The sequence below is a fragment of the Tinamus guttatus genome, unplaced genomic scaffold (assembly GCF_059628265.1).
Source record: "Tinamus guttatus ecotype Peru unplaced genomic scaffold, ASM5962826v1 Tinamus_guttatus_pri_ptg000472l, whole genome shotgun sequence".
NCBI lineage: Eukaryota > Metazoa > Chordata > Aves > Tinamiformes > Tinamidae > Tinamus > Tinamus guttatus.
Window position 1 is genome coordinate 4,557,431 of NW_028289006.1, and position 17,754 is coordinate 4,575,184.

At 36.7% G+C, this 17,754-nt stretch overlaps 1 protein-coding gene across 1 annotated transcript in view; it reads right to left on the reverse strand.

The window, feature by feature from the left end:
• Positions 1–4,534: 4,534 nt before the first annotated feature.
• Positions 4,535–17,754, reverse strand: part of CFAP54 (cilia and flagella associated protein 54) — a 100,916-nt gene continuing 87,696 nt past the window's right edge. The window contains exons 61-69 of the mRNA XM_088532882.1: positions 17,556–17,651; positions 16,875–17,016; positions 14,601–14,795; positions 13,146–13,354; positions 10,389–10,574; positions 9,674–9,780; positions 8,760–8,949; positions 7,409–7,486; positions 4,535–4,654 (exon numbers count right to left, since the gene is read on the reverse strand). Of these exons, the coding sequence (XP_088389008.1) occupies positions 4,535–4,654; positions 7,409–7,486; positions 8,760–8,949; positions 9,674–9,780; positions 10,389–10,574; positions 13,146–13,354; positions 14,601–14,795; positions 16,875–17,016; positions 17,556–17,651 (1,323 nt within the window). The remainder of the gene's footprint in view (positions 4,655–7,408; positions 7,487–8,759; positions 8,950–9,673; positions 9,781–10,388; positions 10,575–13,145; positions 13,355–14,600; positions 14,796–16,874; positions 17,017–17,555; positions 17,652–17,754) is intronic.

The window sequence follows — 17,754 nt, forward strand, 5'->3', positions numbered from 1 at the left end:
ACTTGCCAGCCCGTCCCAACAGCCCCCGCGCGCGGCTGCCCCGCGCCGTCCCGCGGCCGCTACGGTGGCCCGCAGGGCGCGGAGCGGGCACGCGCGGCGCGGCCCCGAGCCCCGCGCGAGCGGGAGCGGCGGCCCCGGGGCCACCAAGCGGCAAACATAAATAACAGCTTATATTTAATCATAATGCATTATTGTTATTGTCGTTATTATACTATTGAAAAACTGGCAATACAGTTTGCAACTGGAACAGCTGCTAACGTGAACCTGCCAGTGGGCATCCGTTTTTTATTACAGATGTTGTGCTCGAAGCAGAGTTATTCCGTGCGCACCCCTCTACACGTTTAATTCCAGCAACGGAGGGTCTTTGTGTGCTGACTTTGAAGGTAGCAGCCGCACGAACGTGCACAGAAAGGTGCGGGTTCACACTTCATGCAGCAGAACAAAGCCAGCAGTTCTGGCAGCAGTGTGGGCTAAAGCAAAGTGGAGATCACCTTTGAAGGGCTCTCAGACAGGGAAATTATAGTTTAACTAAATGAATCTTTATCTTATAAGTGGCCCTAAACATTGCCAGGTAGGAAATTCCCCACTCACTCTCCTTTGTTGATGGAGCTTTGGTTTACCAAGTTGGTTTCACTTCTGGTCTGTGTAAGTGATCTCAGTGCTAAGAAAAAAAAAGTTACTTCTGTTTAAAATACCATTGCTTCCAGACAGCAGTGAATAAGTGTCTAGTTTATTTCATCTATTCATCCTCATTAATCAATCATTAGTCATCATATATCTGCCATATGTCTTCTCTGTTACAAATCTATTATGAAAACTAATGGCCCAACAGCATTCCTACAAGTCTCCTGTGCCCCCTTCCAACCTTCTTAATCTGCTTTTAAACCTGCTTGTTTCCCATCTGCATTGAATACTTTGTGTACCTTCCACAGGGAGCTAACGCTTTTTCTAAACAATATCCTCTGTTTTTTCTTTCCTAAGCACCTCAGTGTGGAGCTTAACCAGGTTTAGGAGAGATAAGTGAGTACCCATATTCCAAGCTCTGTAAGCCTCCAAGTCAAGCAATTAATAATTTTATTTCAAATAAAGGGCACCAGCATTTTTTGACATCATTCTGTGACACCCTCCCCACCTCATCCCACCCCAATTAAACCAGTTCTTTCCAAATGTTAAGGGTTGTGTTGGTATTACTGATGCTAGCATTTCAAGTGACTGCTGCATTTCTACCCTGTATTTGTAATCACAGGACAAACTGGTTCATTTGTACTGCAAGTTTATAACCCCTAGAAAGCATGAAGTGTTGCTGCTTCCAACCTCCAAGTGGGAGGCCGTGCTATCAGTGTAGTCAATTCCGTTTACCACAGAACGAACTACTTGTAAAGAAGTATTTTTAGCGAAATGTTTAATGGTCCATTAATGCCACTGTCCGGTAATGGAAGCATGGGAATGTAACCGAGGCAATCAATACACTACACTCTGTGAAATGTACGCAATAATTTCACACGATAAACAGAAAGTTGATTTCAGTTGAGATTGGAAGTTGAGCTCTGCAGATAGGTCATACTCTAGATACATGATACAAGGTGATAGTGCTGAAGCACAGAGCCCTTCTGCTCCAGTGCTGCAAAGCATCCTGTAATGCTTGCTTTTGTGGGAAAAAACCCCCAAAACACAGTGAAAGCCCCTGTGCTGACCACTCCACACAGCTGTGAGGTGAACACATGAGTTTCAAGAAGCAAAAAGTCTTGGCTAAGGCATGTTTGCTTTGTGATGCCTACCGAAATGCCTGGACAACAGGCCAGAAGCTAAACCAGCCCTGCAGGTGCCCTGACTTTTTACAGAGCTTCGCCTTCCACATGACTGTATTGAGAACAGCCCCAGCAGACCCTGAGCCATCATCTCGTGATCTCCCAGGCAGTGCAGTTCTTTATTTTCCTGCATGTGACAGTGAGATTTTTGCTGTAATTTGCTTCAATACATATTTTTCTTTTTTTTTCTTTGCACATTAAGTAGAATCTTAAATCATGCTGACATGAGAGACAAATGATAATAATTCTAATTATCTCTAGTGTTTCAAAGTGGAAAATTAAATTCCACTGGTAAATATTTGACTTCAGTACTTGCTTCTGGACCCTTTCACCCACTCTATTTTATGAAAATTAACCTCTGCTTCCTATTTTCATTTCTTTCATTTGATGATGTTTTCAGTATCTTTAACTCAAAGAGAATCTTTGGCAAACATAAATGGAACTCTTTGCTGGCCTAATTAGTTTAGCATATTAGCCTGTAAATCCAACAATTAATTCTACTTCCATCATTATTCTTAAAAAAATCCTGTTTTTTGGATTTAATTGAAAATGTTACTGAAAACAAATGACTACATTGTGTTAAAATAACAACTTACATCTTTCACTCCCATCATTCAAAAATATTTTTGAGATGCTGAACTTCACAGTACCTACAGATGAAGGGATTACTCTTATCTTCGAGGCGTAGCGAGGCTAATTACTAGGGATTGTTGTTTTCCCAAAAGAATGGATAAATACTTAATGCCGAAGAAAATCTCGCAATGAGTTGGAGTGGAAGTGGAATTAAAAAACTAGTATCATATAACTGGTAAGTTTGTGTGAAATCACTAATATCCACATCTTAAAATTAATTTAACCAGAAATATTTTCAAGTAGCTCAGTATCTGTAGATATGAGACAAATCCTACGTATGCTTTCGATGTACAATTCTGTATTTAGGCAGCAATGTAACTGAAAACTATATCAAAATAATATTTGAAAAATGAAATATTCTGAAACATAAAACATTCAGAATTCTCAGTATTGCGCTCCCCGTTCAATTTGAGTATTTCTTCACTGTTGATCATGCAATTATTAATTACAGGATCATAAACTGTTTTGTTCTCTTACTTTGTTCAATCCACGGCCAATACTCAAGGAAGTGGTACAGATTTTACTTTTCTTCAGTTACCTCTAGCATCCTTCTTGCGCATTATCAAGATAAAATACCATTCATTTCAGAATCCATTTAATTTATCCCCACAGTACACTTGCCCTGTCCCACCACTTATCAGATGAAGAAATATTACAAATTCCTTTGTAGACATGCAGAATGGAGAAAGTAGTTACAATTTGCAAAGAATTCGTAACTATGCCAACTTTTCAAGATGTCAAGGTGGTAATTAGCCCTCTGCAGCATTAGAAAAGGCAGATAGCAGGGCAGATCATACAGCAGGAGGGCCCTCTCACACACTGCAGACTGTGAGATAAAACAAGATGCACTTTTCTCTCTTCCTTTATGCTTTTGGAGACAGTAAAGCAGAAAGTATTCTGTAGAAATTTAATTGAGCATGGTGCTGACACAAATTTATTCTAGTCTAACACTGTAAACTCTAATCTTCATTCACCAGCAAGAAAAAAGAAAAAAACACCCAAACTGCTATAATATATAAAACAAGAAGCAATTTACTTTGCAATTAATTAGCTTTATACTTTATTCTATGTAGTTACTGAAGACATGTTTAAATATGAGCTTTCATCCTCACAAGCAGATTTTAACCAGAGAGTTTAATTATATGCGAAAAAAAAAATGTTTTCTGCAATGTTTTCTACTGAAACCTGTGTTGAATACTTAATTCTGTGTTTATAAGAGTGAAATCTGCTGCTATGGATACAGTGAGGTCAACATTTCAACATTATTACATTACTGCAGTGTTAAAGAAAGTGGTAGGATAATATTTTGGTTCCAACAAAAATACTGTGGAAAGCATAAGATGTTTTAAATGCATATATACATCATTTTATTTAATATTCTGCTTTTAAGTATGAACATAGGAGTTATAACAAGGTACAGAGTAGCAACACTAAAGAAAATCCTTGTCTGTAATAAAACTTTGCTTCCATTTTCCCCGTGATGCTGTTAGCGGTAAGTGTATAAGTATTTTTTTTTCAAATTGCCTTATGAAAATACCTTCCCCATCAATTACTTTCAGAAAAATCTGAGATGCTAGCTTTCAAATAGAAAAAATGTAAAAGAACAGTGATGGTTTTTAGGTTTTTTTTTTCCTCAAATTCAGAAATAGATGAATATTTTGGTGACTGCAAAAGCAATTAAAAATTTGCTGATAAGAATGCAGATTTATGGAAAAATCAGTTTCTTTTAATTGAATATTAGGAGACCAAAACCCTAGTCACCTTTCCTAATCAATAGAGACTTCTGAAAAGCTAGAAAACCCCCAACAAAATGCAGACTCACTTTCTTATATTTGATTGATTAAATCAGACTTTTTTAATATTTGTGTTAGGAAGTACTGTTAATACATTTAATTCCTAAAATTATATTGTAGTTTTAATTTTTAAACAGTTTGAAAAAAACCTGAAAGTGATAAAGGACATTAGCAGTCAAATCCTGATGCGATTAATGGAGTCAGTGGAAACTTTCTATTACTTCGCCACCCTAACACTTAAGCCTAAATTTCCTGAACTTAAGCATTAAGCAAATGATTAAGTTATTGCAAAAATAGAAATTACTGGAGCAGAGATGTGATCCAATTGAAAAGACTTTCTTCAGTTATTACACATCCATTGGCAGGATCAAACATGCTTTCCAAAGCAGCTATTGATTGCAAAGTAATATCAAATGGGATCTGGGAAAAAAAAAAAGGCAGGGAAAAATACCAAATGAATAAATTTATTAAGCTTTTAAGTACCAAGAAGTACATATATACAATATAGAAATACCTCTGTATGAGTGTACTGTTTGTTATTTCAAACCGGAGTTCTGAACTTTGCCTAAAGAATAAGTAACTAGTCAATTCAAAACAAATACTCAGTGTAAAACAAATACTCAGTTGCCTCAATTTCAAATTGTGGATAATGAAATCTCTTGCACTAAACCAGTAGACTAGGATTAAGGGGAGGAAATTTCCATGAAGAATCCTGCTCACAAAGTTTCTTTTGATCATTTGTAAGTAAAATGAAGATATCAAAAGAGAACAGGAAGCATGATCAGAAACTTGGAAAACTTTTCCTATGATAAGAGATTGAAAGAACAGAGCTAGCTGTAAAAGGTGAACCAGAGGGCAATAATAAATTGTTTTCTATGCTCATCAGACAAGGAGAAGAATTAGCTGAACATGCAACAAAAATGATTTAGGTATTAAAAAGAAATAATTGTGCAGGAAGAGAAGCACTGGAGCAGGGCTATCAATAGAGGTTAATTTTTAATGCAATTATTTTATTCAGAAATACACTTCTATAATTTAAAAATGGAATTCCTAAGTACTATGCCTTAGTATGACCCTCGCGAACATAACTAAATATTAAATATAAAACTCTAAAACAAGCTGGTTGAGCATTTTTTATTCTTAAAACAGCCAAATAATTTGAAATAAATAATTCAATGAAAATGTATTTTTCAGTGCTGAAGCCAAAGTACTGCACTCACTACTCATATGAGTAGTGAAAAAAAAAAAAGAGAGACACTAGAGACATGATAGCAGTTAAAATGTAGCAGTTTAGAGAATGAGAAGAAAGAAATCCCTCAAATTAGAACTTTGTCCAATTAATTTTGAACGAGACCAGGAGCAAAAAGCCTATGGTGTGGATGTAAAGCTACACAAAACCAAAGTTTATAGCACTGTATTTTGCTGCCTTCTCCCGCAGCCTGAAGACAACAAAAACCACCTAAGGCGTAATCCCCCCACGGTGCTTTCCACCTCTAGCCAGGAAGACTGTAATGCAAACACTTCAGTGTATTTGAAACTTTGGATACACTGCTTACAAATATAATATAGAAAAAGAAGTGCTGAGCACTCTACAACTTTTAAAAGCTTCACAGAAATAAGAAGATACTCAGCACCTTGAAGATTACGTTTTGCTTGCTCAACCAAATCTCCCAAACCTAATAGAATTTGGTCTCTACTAAATTCCACTTAAATAATAAAAAGTCAGTTGTTCCACCTGCTGTAACATTTTAGCTTGTTTTGGCATGAAGAATGCATAAAACAGATCAGTTAGCATACTTTTCTTACTGGAGTAAGACTGCTAAGTCTGGAGATTTCTAAGTCTGCTTCCTCACATAGTGGATTCACAAAGGGAAGCGGATAAGGAAAAGAGTTCATGAGAATTTAAAACAGGTCCGGGAGGTCCAGGTCGTTCTAAGGAAGCTCATCTATACCTTTCCCTAGGCACCCGTGGTATGTATACACTGCATACACCTCAGTAAGACCACAGGAAGTGTAGGTTCAGTGAAAAAACGTGTGTGTTTTGATACAGTGAAAAAATCGGATTATGTGATGTGAAGGTTTGGGAGTCATTTAGGAGAGAGCTTTCGGATGGACACAGAGGGGAATGAAGGCAGTGCAACATGAGTAAAAGGGAACTTGAGAACTCCCACATATCCACTTGTAGGATACATAGGAGGCAGTTCTAGATTCTCTCTTTTCTAATAGGCCACTAGACAAACTGTTAACAGATAAAACTCAGGATTCTGTTCTGGTATAGAAGAGTGAGCAGGCTGCAAAGAGGGGCGCACTGGATGTCTTACCCATTTGTCACTATAATGTGATAGGAAATATATTTGAGTGTTAGGAGGGGGTTCATACATCATGGTGGAGTCTAAACTTTTCCTTGGCTTTTCTTAATTGAACCAGAGCTGCAGGAGCTGCGGCCTCTCCCGGTCCCTGCGGGCTGGCTGAGCAGCTCCCGCCGTCTGCTCCTGGCAGCACCGCAACCAGCAAGGTTGCACCACGCGGACAAGAGGAACACAGTCATTCCAAGCACTGTATTAAGCACTTTGCAAGACTTTATTATATTCTTTTTTGGTTTTTTTTGGTCTTCTAAAGATCTTGCTCTGTTTATACGTTAAGACCTATTTTCACTTAACAACATGGGAACTTAATCTGTGATCAGCACTTGGGAAAACTGAATGATGACAAAAAATAGGTAACAATAGGAATACAACAGCCTGGAGAAAAAAGTAGCAAGCTATCTCTGAGGATATGTCATGGTTAAGGCAGAGATAGTCAAGGAAAATAAAAGTCTGAAAAACTTAAAAACACAGGGATAGATTTACTTCACGTTTGGCAATTACAGTGCAATTGAAGTATAAGAAGTTCAGTGGAGTCTGCATAAACAATGACCAGAAAACGGGGGATAAATCAGATGAATCCATTGTGAGTGTGATTCACTTTTTAATATGCTTTTGCATGTTTCAAAATGTGACTCTTAACAGAGTAGTTGTGCATGGTTTGTAATGGTGTGCATTTGTAAAATACAAGCCCAATAAATATATGAGAAAAATAAATGAAAGGTACTTAGTGGTTTAATCTGTACTTCAGTTTGACTGAACAAGATTTTATATTAAAAACAGATTTCTGCTGTTAATGGAAGTAGCCTACCTCAGTTAATGGCGATGACAGAGCTGGAACAAGAGAGAGCAGTGCTTGTACTTCAGACAAACACCTTTCAGCCATTTCCTAAAGGTATAAAACAAGAAAACGATTGCTTTACCATTAATCTTCCCTGATAAAGTATTAGATAGTTTGGTTTTACAAAACGGTTCAGAACGTTCAAGTGTTGGGTTATCCTGGCTGAATTAACCCTTAGTGTAAAGCAGGGTTTATGAACATAAATTTTGCAGCACAAATAGTTGGCTTTGCTATATGAGCTCAAATGTCCAATCCTCGCAGTTTTTACCGAAATAAAATTGACCTGGGAGAGGAATTAACTCCAATGAGCACACCTTTTTCTCTGTCTGTTTACTGAAGACATTATAAACAAACAGCCCAACAAGATGATATTTATACATGTAATCTTCATATTCTAAATATTGGTTTTCCAATGGCTGACATACATTAATGAGCAAAAACCTTCAGGTAATCAGGAATACTTGCTAAAGGCCAGCTCCGGCTGCCCTCCTGAAATCACTGTATGCTGTGATGGGCCAAAACATCATTTGTTCTCCAAGATGGTCAAAATACAGCTTCTCTATAATGGCACAGGGAGCATTTGTTACTGTTTCACGGCGTCCATCCAGGCAAAATGACAGCCTCTACATCATTAATCATTTCATATAATAGATATAAAGAGAATCCTGTCACATGATAAATGTCTCCCACTTTGAAAATAAACGTCTGTTTTGCCGTGGCATTTATCAAGCAGCAGTTACGCTGTGGCAACATTCTATTCCATTGACATTATCTCAAAGAGACCACATGGCAAATTCTGAAATTACCTCTTTTGTGTGTGATGGGGGGGAGGGAGGGAGAGTTACTTGGTTGCGGACCATATGCAGCCTTTCTAATAAAATGAAGAGAGGAAGGTGGCCTAGAGAAAATGAAAATAAATTCACTGCCACTTTTACTTTTTTGGAATAATGTTAGTAGAATAAAGTTTCTTATACCAAAAGCCATCACTGCCCATTTTGCACTGAACATTTATAACCATTTTTAAGAAGCAGTTTTGGCCTGATTTGGTGCCCTGCCAGTTCAAAACTGCCAAGTATTTTCGGGTGTGGATTGATATAAATAAGGCATTGATGTACCTGAAAATGTGCTCTTTACTTTCAAGGGGATGTACATGCCTGTTAATTTTATCAAGTACCAAAAATAGGAAAAGAACAATTAAATCTTAAAAGTGAAAGTATTTCAACATTGATTGAAAGTGTGTGAAGTGCATCTGCCAAGTTGCCTGTAATTCATTCCCCCAAACAGACATCTTAAAAAAACTGTCACAACTGTTCTCACTTACTTCTGTTTTTTCATCAAGAGGAACCTTTGCAATATTCATTTTGGCTTTTGTGGAAGGAATTATTTTCAGGGTTTCACTTTGTTCAGGAAAGCTTGCAATTTCTGAGGCTGAGGACAAACTTCTAGAGCTTTGCATCAGAATTTCAACTTGCTGCTTCAGATTAGATAATTCTTCCTGTAAAGAAATAACCCTGAAAGAAGACAACATTGTTCGTTATTGCTGTTATAAAAGAGCAGTATTTGTTGTTTCCAACTTGTATTAACACTGACCTTCTATTACCTATTGTCTAACTTCTAGATTTCCTTTCAAGTCTGACTGTGTAATTTCACACAAACACATACAAAGTTTTCCATTAAAGAAACTGAAAATATAAAATGCTTTGGCTTTTTGCATTAAAAATGGCAAGAAGCAGTATTTTATGTATGTATCTGTTAAAAAAAAAAAAAAAAAAAAGGCTGACAGGCTGGATGACTGGGGCTGCAGTTACCCTTGCTCTGTTAGTCCTGGGGTAAGAATTCTGGAGCTGGAATTCTCTGAAGGCTGGGAGAAGCCTTCAGCCATTAACACCACGGGATGCAGAAAGAAGAGCAGAGTCGGGGGCTACAATTGAGAAGAATCTTGCAGTTATGAGAATAGCTGCTGTAACTGCTTCTTAGATTTGCTAGTTTTTTCTTATATTGCTATGCCAGGATAATGTAACTAGCATGTGCTACTCAATTCTTCAAGAAACAAAGACAAAATACTAATGTACTGAAAAGGCATATGTTTGGATAGTGAAAAATCTCTGAAATGATAAAATGAATGCTTTTAAGACTTACAGTTCTTTGTTATGTATTTCATTTTCTCTCATCCTAGAAGTTTGACTAACCATTAATACAGCATGAAATAACAGGACAATGTCAGTGACAACTTACCTAACCAGTGGGATCCACAAGTAGCCTGAAAATACAGACACTGAACTAAAAATCTTCATGTTGCTAATCTTGACAGGCTTTGTATTATAAGCATAAAGCAGCAAAATCTGGAAAGAGGCAGAACATGTAAGGTATAAGGTACTGTATGCTACAGTAGACCTGAGGTATTTGAGTGCTACAAAGTTATAAATCAAATTGGGTGTACTGCTGTAGACTCTGGTAACCAGCTTTCAGAAGAGGAGAGTGGGGGCTCCTATGAATTTTTACTATACTAAGTTTTAATGGGTATGCAACAATTGAATTATCCATATAATTTATATGGGTTTTTAAATGAGCTATTAGCCCATACAGTCACCATCTAGATATCTAGTGATCCTCGTCACTCAGTCCCATTTACATTCATCTCCAGAGTTCAGACTTCAAGTAGGCTTTTACTGAATTTGCAAAAGGGGATATACAATTGTTTATACTTCCAATATGACCATGTGCACATGTGTCATCATACCATGTTTAAATCCATGGAGGGCACATAATTCACCAGTCTAATGAAGCAGTATCAATATAAGAGCACATGAAGATGAACTAGATGAATATTTTCACTACATGGAGAATGTCAAGAAAATGGCATTACTAATATACCAGTGTTTTCAAGAATGGATGCTTAATGATGTTTAATTTGTCCCAGTATATAAGGAATGGCTTTAATTAGTTATACCTTAGTTTCTGTATCATCGGATGGCTTTGCCAGGGAAGGAAGGTACCACTGAATGCTAAGCTGCTTATTGGAAGCATTTGCTGCCCTACTCTCTGTCTGACTGTCTGTCTCGGTGATCACGGGAACAGAACGAGCTATTCTCACACGTGAAAACTTTGGTGAAATTCCACTACTTTCATAAGACATCTGAAACACAAAAGCAAATGTTATATTTTAAGCTTTTTTTTTTCTTGTGTAACATGCACTTGTTCATAATAATCTCTTGTCTATTAGAATCAGTATGACTCGCTCCAGTACAAAATTATGCTTCTTTTAAAAGATGTCCGTTTTACCAACTGAACTTAAGCAACAAAGTTCACATAATGTGATGCTTCTAAAGTTAATGCAATTGCCTTCAAATCTTTCATCTGGCTTACAGATACATCCACAATTGCAATTCTTGTGTTATATTCTCCTCATGGTTTTACTCTTTTTACTAAAAGGTATTATATAACACCCTGATCGTATGAAATATTGTGCTGCAATAGTAATTTAACTTTCATGCATACTGATAATTAAAATAGTAACTTGAATGTTAAAATAATGCTTGATTTATATGTTTACCTATTTGCTTTCTCATTAGCTGTACAACTGCAAAGTTTTACCAAAGTAAAACTCAGTCTCTTAACCTGTGAAGATCCATCGTATGTCATTTACCAAACTATACATGCAACAGTAGCAGGCCATTCATCAAATTCTAATGTTTTGTTGTTATGAACCAGGGGAGCAATCAGAAGAGTACTGTTAACCAGCTCTCACTCAAGAATATTTCTCCTTTCAAAAAATGCAAATGTAAAAACATTTATACAGCTAAACAGAGCTATGCCATTTCTACTTTGTAAAAGCATTATACAGATCTGCAAAGGATTTTGGAGGCCACAAAGTAACATTTGGGGAAACACCGAAGCTGTATGAAATGATTGTTGATCCCAAAATGTGAACATCGAAAATTGTTCTTTTTTTTTTTAGTGTTGATAACCAGAAAAGCCTTGAGGATTTTGCCAAATTTATTTTCAGAAAATGCAGGTCATGATTGCTATAGGTAGGAGGAAGATGAACTTCCACTAATGTAACATTACTTTACAACAGTTCCCATCCCACATGGAAATACAATGGAATGAAGGCAGGAGAGAGCGGTACTGAAGTCATGCGTTTGGGCACATGGATGTACCTGGCTTATGTCACGGGACAACTACCTCGCGAGGGTCAATGCCACACAGACCCTAAGCACTGAGGCAATCACCATTTACACGTTCCTCTACATAGAGTCTTGGACTCCAGCTGTGGCAACAAGAGACTACATCAGCCTCGGTCCCTGCTAACATGCAGAGTCAACAAAACTAGGATAAAATGCATAGACAGACATGGGAACGATCTAATCTATGCCATGCCCCTTAATTAGGACCCTCCAAAATGCATTTTATGCTACATATTTCTTCTAAGTCATGTGTGGTATATTTTTTCATGGAACTGCATCATTTATTTTTTCCATTTTGTTATTTTTGTTACTGATTTTTTTGGTGAAGAATATTACAACTGCTCTTTTCAAACAGGAGGGTTGCTGCATATGTTTATCTATTTAACTTTGTCAAAATCCTATAAACAAAAAACTACTGTCTTATTTAAGCATATCCATCCTGCATACTATCATAATGTGGAATAAAATACAACTGTCAAAAAATGAAACAAAGCACAATTTTAATTATAGCTTTCTTAATTTTAATGTAATTTGTTTGGATTATTTGTTCAGTAGAGCTGAAAAATAATTCAAGAGTCAAAAAAAAAGAGTTATAGAGATGTGAAATTATCTTGTCGGTAAAAATGTACTTAAAGAAAAACCAGTATCAACTTACAGTAACATTTTTAAAAATAACTTATACAGTCTACTGAATAGTTGAAGCTTCTAAAAATGTTGTGATAAAAATCAATGAAGCTGAGAATTGATAAGAAAAGTAAGAGCTTTCTGCTTGTTAGCTGTCTACAACAGTGAAGCTAACACATGATTATGCAGCCTGCACCTGTCACGAACATGACAGTGAGCTCTGAAACTTATTATTCTAGGACAGTGTAATACTAATTATGTCAAAAGAAGAGCAGACAGAGTAAAATATTTTTTGATATACGATGGCTATTATAAATGTCACATACCATATATTTACAATTTATTCAGTGCCATAGTCAGCTCTTTGTTGGGAAATGAGTAATGATATGCTGTCCGACATTGCAGAAAGTTCACCAACTCTAGAAGAGCTACTTTCACAAAAGTAGCTTAATTCAGTTTGATAAGATAACAAATCCTCACCTCTCAAGGCTCCCCTTCCGTCATCTAACACTGAACACAGCAGGTAAAAAAGAAACCATAAAGAATAATGTGTAATGAATTTAAGTTTCCCATAGCACTCCAAGCAATACCACTATTTGAGGCAGTAGGAAGTTGAATGGAAGCATGACTACATGGAAAGAGCAGTGAAGCATTGGAACAGCCTGGCCAGGGAAGTGGTGAAGTCACTGTCCCTGGCGGTGTTCAAGAAACGTATCGATGAGGCTCTTAGGGATATGGTTTAGCAGGCATGGTGTCCAGGGGTTTACAGTTGGACCCAGTGATCTTGAAGGTCTTTTCCACCCATAATGATTCTGTGATTCTACAACGTGCAAGTATTATACGTATTTTTGAAACATCGTTAAAAACAGGAATAATAAATAAATAATAATAAATACCTTTGAAGGATCAGGTGCAACACGAAGTGGCACTTCGACATAGCATAGCTCATTTGGGCAATCCTCAAGACAACACGTTGAATATTCTGCCAAATGTTTTTTAAGGAAGGTGTGCATTTCTCCTATGCGTAGAACAATTGCTGTGTCAAAAACAGAACTGAAGTGTCCGTCCCTTGTGGATGATGACTGAGGTCCTGATTTAAGGGAAGTTTTGACAAGAGATGATTTCTATTTCATTATCACCTGCCATTTAGAAGTACGCTTTCCATAGCTACTAGATATTTGGGAATTAAAAAATATATGATAAAATATGTAATTTGATTCAATACCAAATAAATATATTTCCAACAATTACACTGATGGTCCAATTATTATTAGAGTAGATTATTTGTTTCATAATTTTTCACTGGAGACCAGATAATGAAAAGGCTCCATATTGACATTACAAAAGCAGTGTAAAATCAGATGAGTAGATTTGAGGTTAATTGCCTTAAATTTAGCTTTCTTGATGTAAGCACCAATATGGTGACTAGATGTCAAGGTACCACATAAACACATATTTACTCAGTACAGCCCGAAGAGGTTCTGAGAGCTATGTAGCTTACCCTAATTTACACAGCTACACTGTCTAGGTTCTGTCAACTGTAACTGCAGCTGAGGCATCCAAGAACATTTTGCCACCTACTTGTCTGTATAGCTCTGTGGCAAAGCAGAATAATTCCTTCATTTGGTACTTTAGGGGGAAAAAAAAAAATCCTTTCTGAAATGTTATTTTTTAAGCTTCCCCTCTGGCTGGCAAAGGCTACTTCTAAAGCGAAGAGCAGTTTCCCAAACGTACAGACTGACTCTAGTCTCGACTGTCTGGTCATCATCTGTATACCCAACTGTAGCCTTTGAAGGCGGATGCACAGTATTAGGACTCTGAAATTAATGGATCCTTATTCTATTTAACAGCATCATCCTTTACCATCTTTAATGTGCAGTGAAATAAACCAACAAAACACCTGGGGCTTTAGTTAAAACTCATTTAAATAATACTCAGCCTTTCCATCTACATGACAGTCAATGCCTCCCCTCACAAACAGGCTCCCAAACTGACTAGATTTAGTACTTCTGAGGTGACTTAACGCTGAGCTGTCTGGAGTTAAAAATACACTTACTTTATGCATGAGAAAAGGCTATAGAAATAAAGACAGGATTTCTGTTTTGACACATGCTTCTTGCAGTGTCATTAAAGCTTATGAATAATTGTGGGAAAGATAATGATGTGTTCCCTTACAGTACTTGCAAACTGACAAAATTATTTTTATTTCAGTCAAGTTTCTTCCCATTAACACATTTTAGAGGAATGAGCTTATCTCAGATTCTGGGCTCAACTCTTTTACACTTTTGGCCCCCAGGAACAGTAGCTGAATTGCATCAGTTTTGTAGAGGAAGGAAAAAAAAAAGTCATACCAAATAGAGGGTTTGTGTTGTAAAGTCTTTTTAAATAAATGTGGTAGCGAATTAGGTGAACCCATGTTATGGTCTGTTTCTTCTGGCAGGCCTCAGTGGCAAGACATGCTAGTTCTTCACTTTGGTCCTGCTTGTTTTGTACGATACATTTGTTTTTAGCTGCTGTGGGACTTCTAGAGACAATATCGTATCCATCTGCAAATACAATAGGAGTTCAAAAATGAATACCAAATGAATGGTTATAGTTCACAAGATATTTCTATATTGTGTTGGAACCGACTATCTGTAACTCAAATTGCAATTTTTTTAATGCACAGATGTTTTTATTAAATATCACAAAGACCTTTTCTATTCCGCTTAAGCACTAGTGCACACTTTAAAGGAAATACTTCTCTAATCACGGTCCAGATTCTGCCTCATCCATGGAAGCTAAGGGTGGGTAGAGAGCATGGTTTTGTTTTTGTTTTCTCCCTCTGAGACATGCAGAGTGTAGAAGTCAATTGCAGTGCCCTCTCCCTGTATTTCCCATGAAACCAGGTCACTCGTAGTCAATAGGTTCATATATAGCTGCTCCCTACTTTTCACCACCAAGAAAGTAAAGGGAAAAGACTATATATACGGAGAATATCGAGGTAAATATTCTCGCTCTGAAAAAAACGCTGTTTGAAAAAAATGCTTCCTATGCTCGCTTTGGCATCATGCAACTCTGCTGTGCACTGGGCCTACAAGACATAAATGAATCCCCTGGTGTAAGGCCACAGGTTCTTCTGGTTTATTTCATATACCTTATTAAAGAGGCTTAGGAATCCTTACAGGTAGTATTTTGGCAATATACAAAACCCTTGCTGAATTTAAATATACAGCCCTTGTTCTATACAGCCCCAGTGTTCTATAACACATATTTATTAAGTAGTAGAAATATTTGAAGTCACTAATCATAGTTACAACAGTAAAATGTTTACTGTTGGTATGATCCAGTGCCTTTTAAATATTACGCACAGCATGAATGAAATGCGTTCTTAACCATGGACTAAAATAGTCTTTTTGAGGTGTTACCTGAAAGGTATGCTTATTCCAAAAAAAGTACAACAGTACGGTTACCACTATATTATTAATTAATTCACTAAAACTTTGACTTCCTTCCTTGACAGTCAACAGAACTCCTCTGGTCTGCTGCTCACTCCAAACTGAACACAGTTATATTACAGTAATTCTTAATAGCAAACATACAGAAAATAATAATGTATCCTTCTATAAAATATGAATACCTCCATTATTCCTGATATTTCATTATCCATTGTAAAAAGAGAATTTACTTAAAATGTTCACATTGTTTAGAAATGAAACTTAAATGATGTGTTTCAGTAATGGCTTTACACAAAATATTTAGCATGTCGTGCTGATCATTTCCATTTAAGTTCACCTTTATACATTTTGGCCTACTATTGCCTCTTTATACTTTCTATTCTTCTTTGTATTGCATAACGGAGCTATCGGGAGAAACACCTGCAGCATTTACTAAAAGAAAAAAATGATCTGTAATTATAAGCAAATGGAGGAGCTACAAGACAACAAGGTGGATGGAAGGTCTTAGCGCACAGCATTTGTTTTCACAAGCCAGTCAGAGCCCTTAGGTCTGCTGAACACCATACAGCAAGCAGACGTTGCTCCGCTGGGCCAACAACTGTCAGGCAGCACAATTCGCTCTCTGTCAGGCACTTGGGATAACTGAAAATAAGGCACTGAATCAAAATGCTATCACTGAATTAGTGTTTCCTGGTTTCAAAATAGTTTTAAATATTTTGCGTTAGTGTCATTTGATTCATCACAATGTCTGGACACTGCTATCGCACAATTCTTCATTTCACTGAAAGTATTTTTCAACAAAAACTTCCATTTCATCAAATCCAGAATATAAACCCAGAAGTTGGAAATCATTAGGTAAAAGAAAGTTCTACCAGAAAGACAGTGGAAATCTCTCTCATTCTCACTCTCTCTCTCCCATTGTGAACCACAGCATGCAAACAAGGCAATTTTCCTTAACCCATTTACCACACGCACAGACTGATATTTAAAGACCCATGGGGCATGTTACATAACATGCCCATGTTTTGTACAGCTGTACAAGACAAGAGGATTTTGCTTTTACTTTCCAAGTTTGACAAATTGTTTTTCATAACGGAAAATTAGATATTAAATATATTACTGGATGACATGGCATATGTAGTTTACTACTAATTTAATATTCTAAAATTCTTAGATATAAAGGAATACCAGATAGGAAATCTCTGTATGAAGCAAGAAGATCCATGGAAGCAAACTCAGGGATTTTCTCTTGCACTGTATCCCTCACATTGTGTTCTTTAACGCTCTTTCTTCCAATTAATAGCTGAGAAGCAAGCACAGCTTCACTGACCTGAAAATAATATTTGTTTTATTCAGGACTAGTTCACTGCTACACACACATAGTTTTTTTTAAACCTAATACTAGCAAGCTAAAAATGAAAAATTAATTGCTCTACATACCATATTCTAAAATATGAAAGAAAGAAAAATATTCCGTTATTTTTTTCTGACAGATGGTACATACCACAGTTAAATAAATCATTACTGCTGACAATTTAATTACTACACAAGCGATTTCAAATCAAATATCCTCACCTGGATGCTACTGATGTCTACCCACATGCCAAATAAGTAGGCACACATATCAGGCTGCGTGCTGTTATATTTGCATTGAACCAAAGTAGAAGCAGAGCCAGATCTGTCCAAGAGGGATTAAATGCACTAGTCAGTCAGTGTGCATTTTAATGTCTTCAAATGAGACCCATGGCATAAATCGCAGGGAACCTTAATTCATGTCTTTCATGTGTACTGTAACGACTAGATGCTTGTTCAAGTTGCATAAAAAGACATGAAAAACAAAATATCATCTATTCAAAATACAGCACCAACCTGTGCGGCTGCTCTTACTGCAATCCAGGCCTTTGCTTTACAGCTTTCTGATAATATCAGCGCTTTGTCAGGAGAAAACGGTTCTTCAGAAGACAGCTAAAATTTTACGGTAGTTCATATTTAGTATTACATATAATAAATTTAGTATTATAAATGCTAAATGGTATACTACTATAATGGCAAAATAGATTTTGATGAT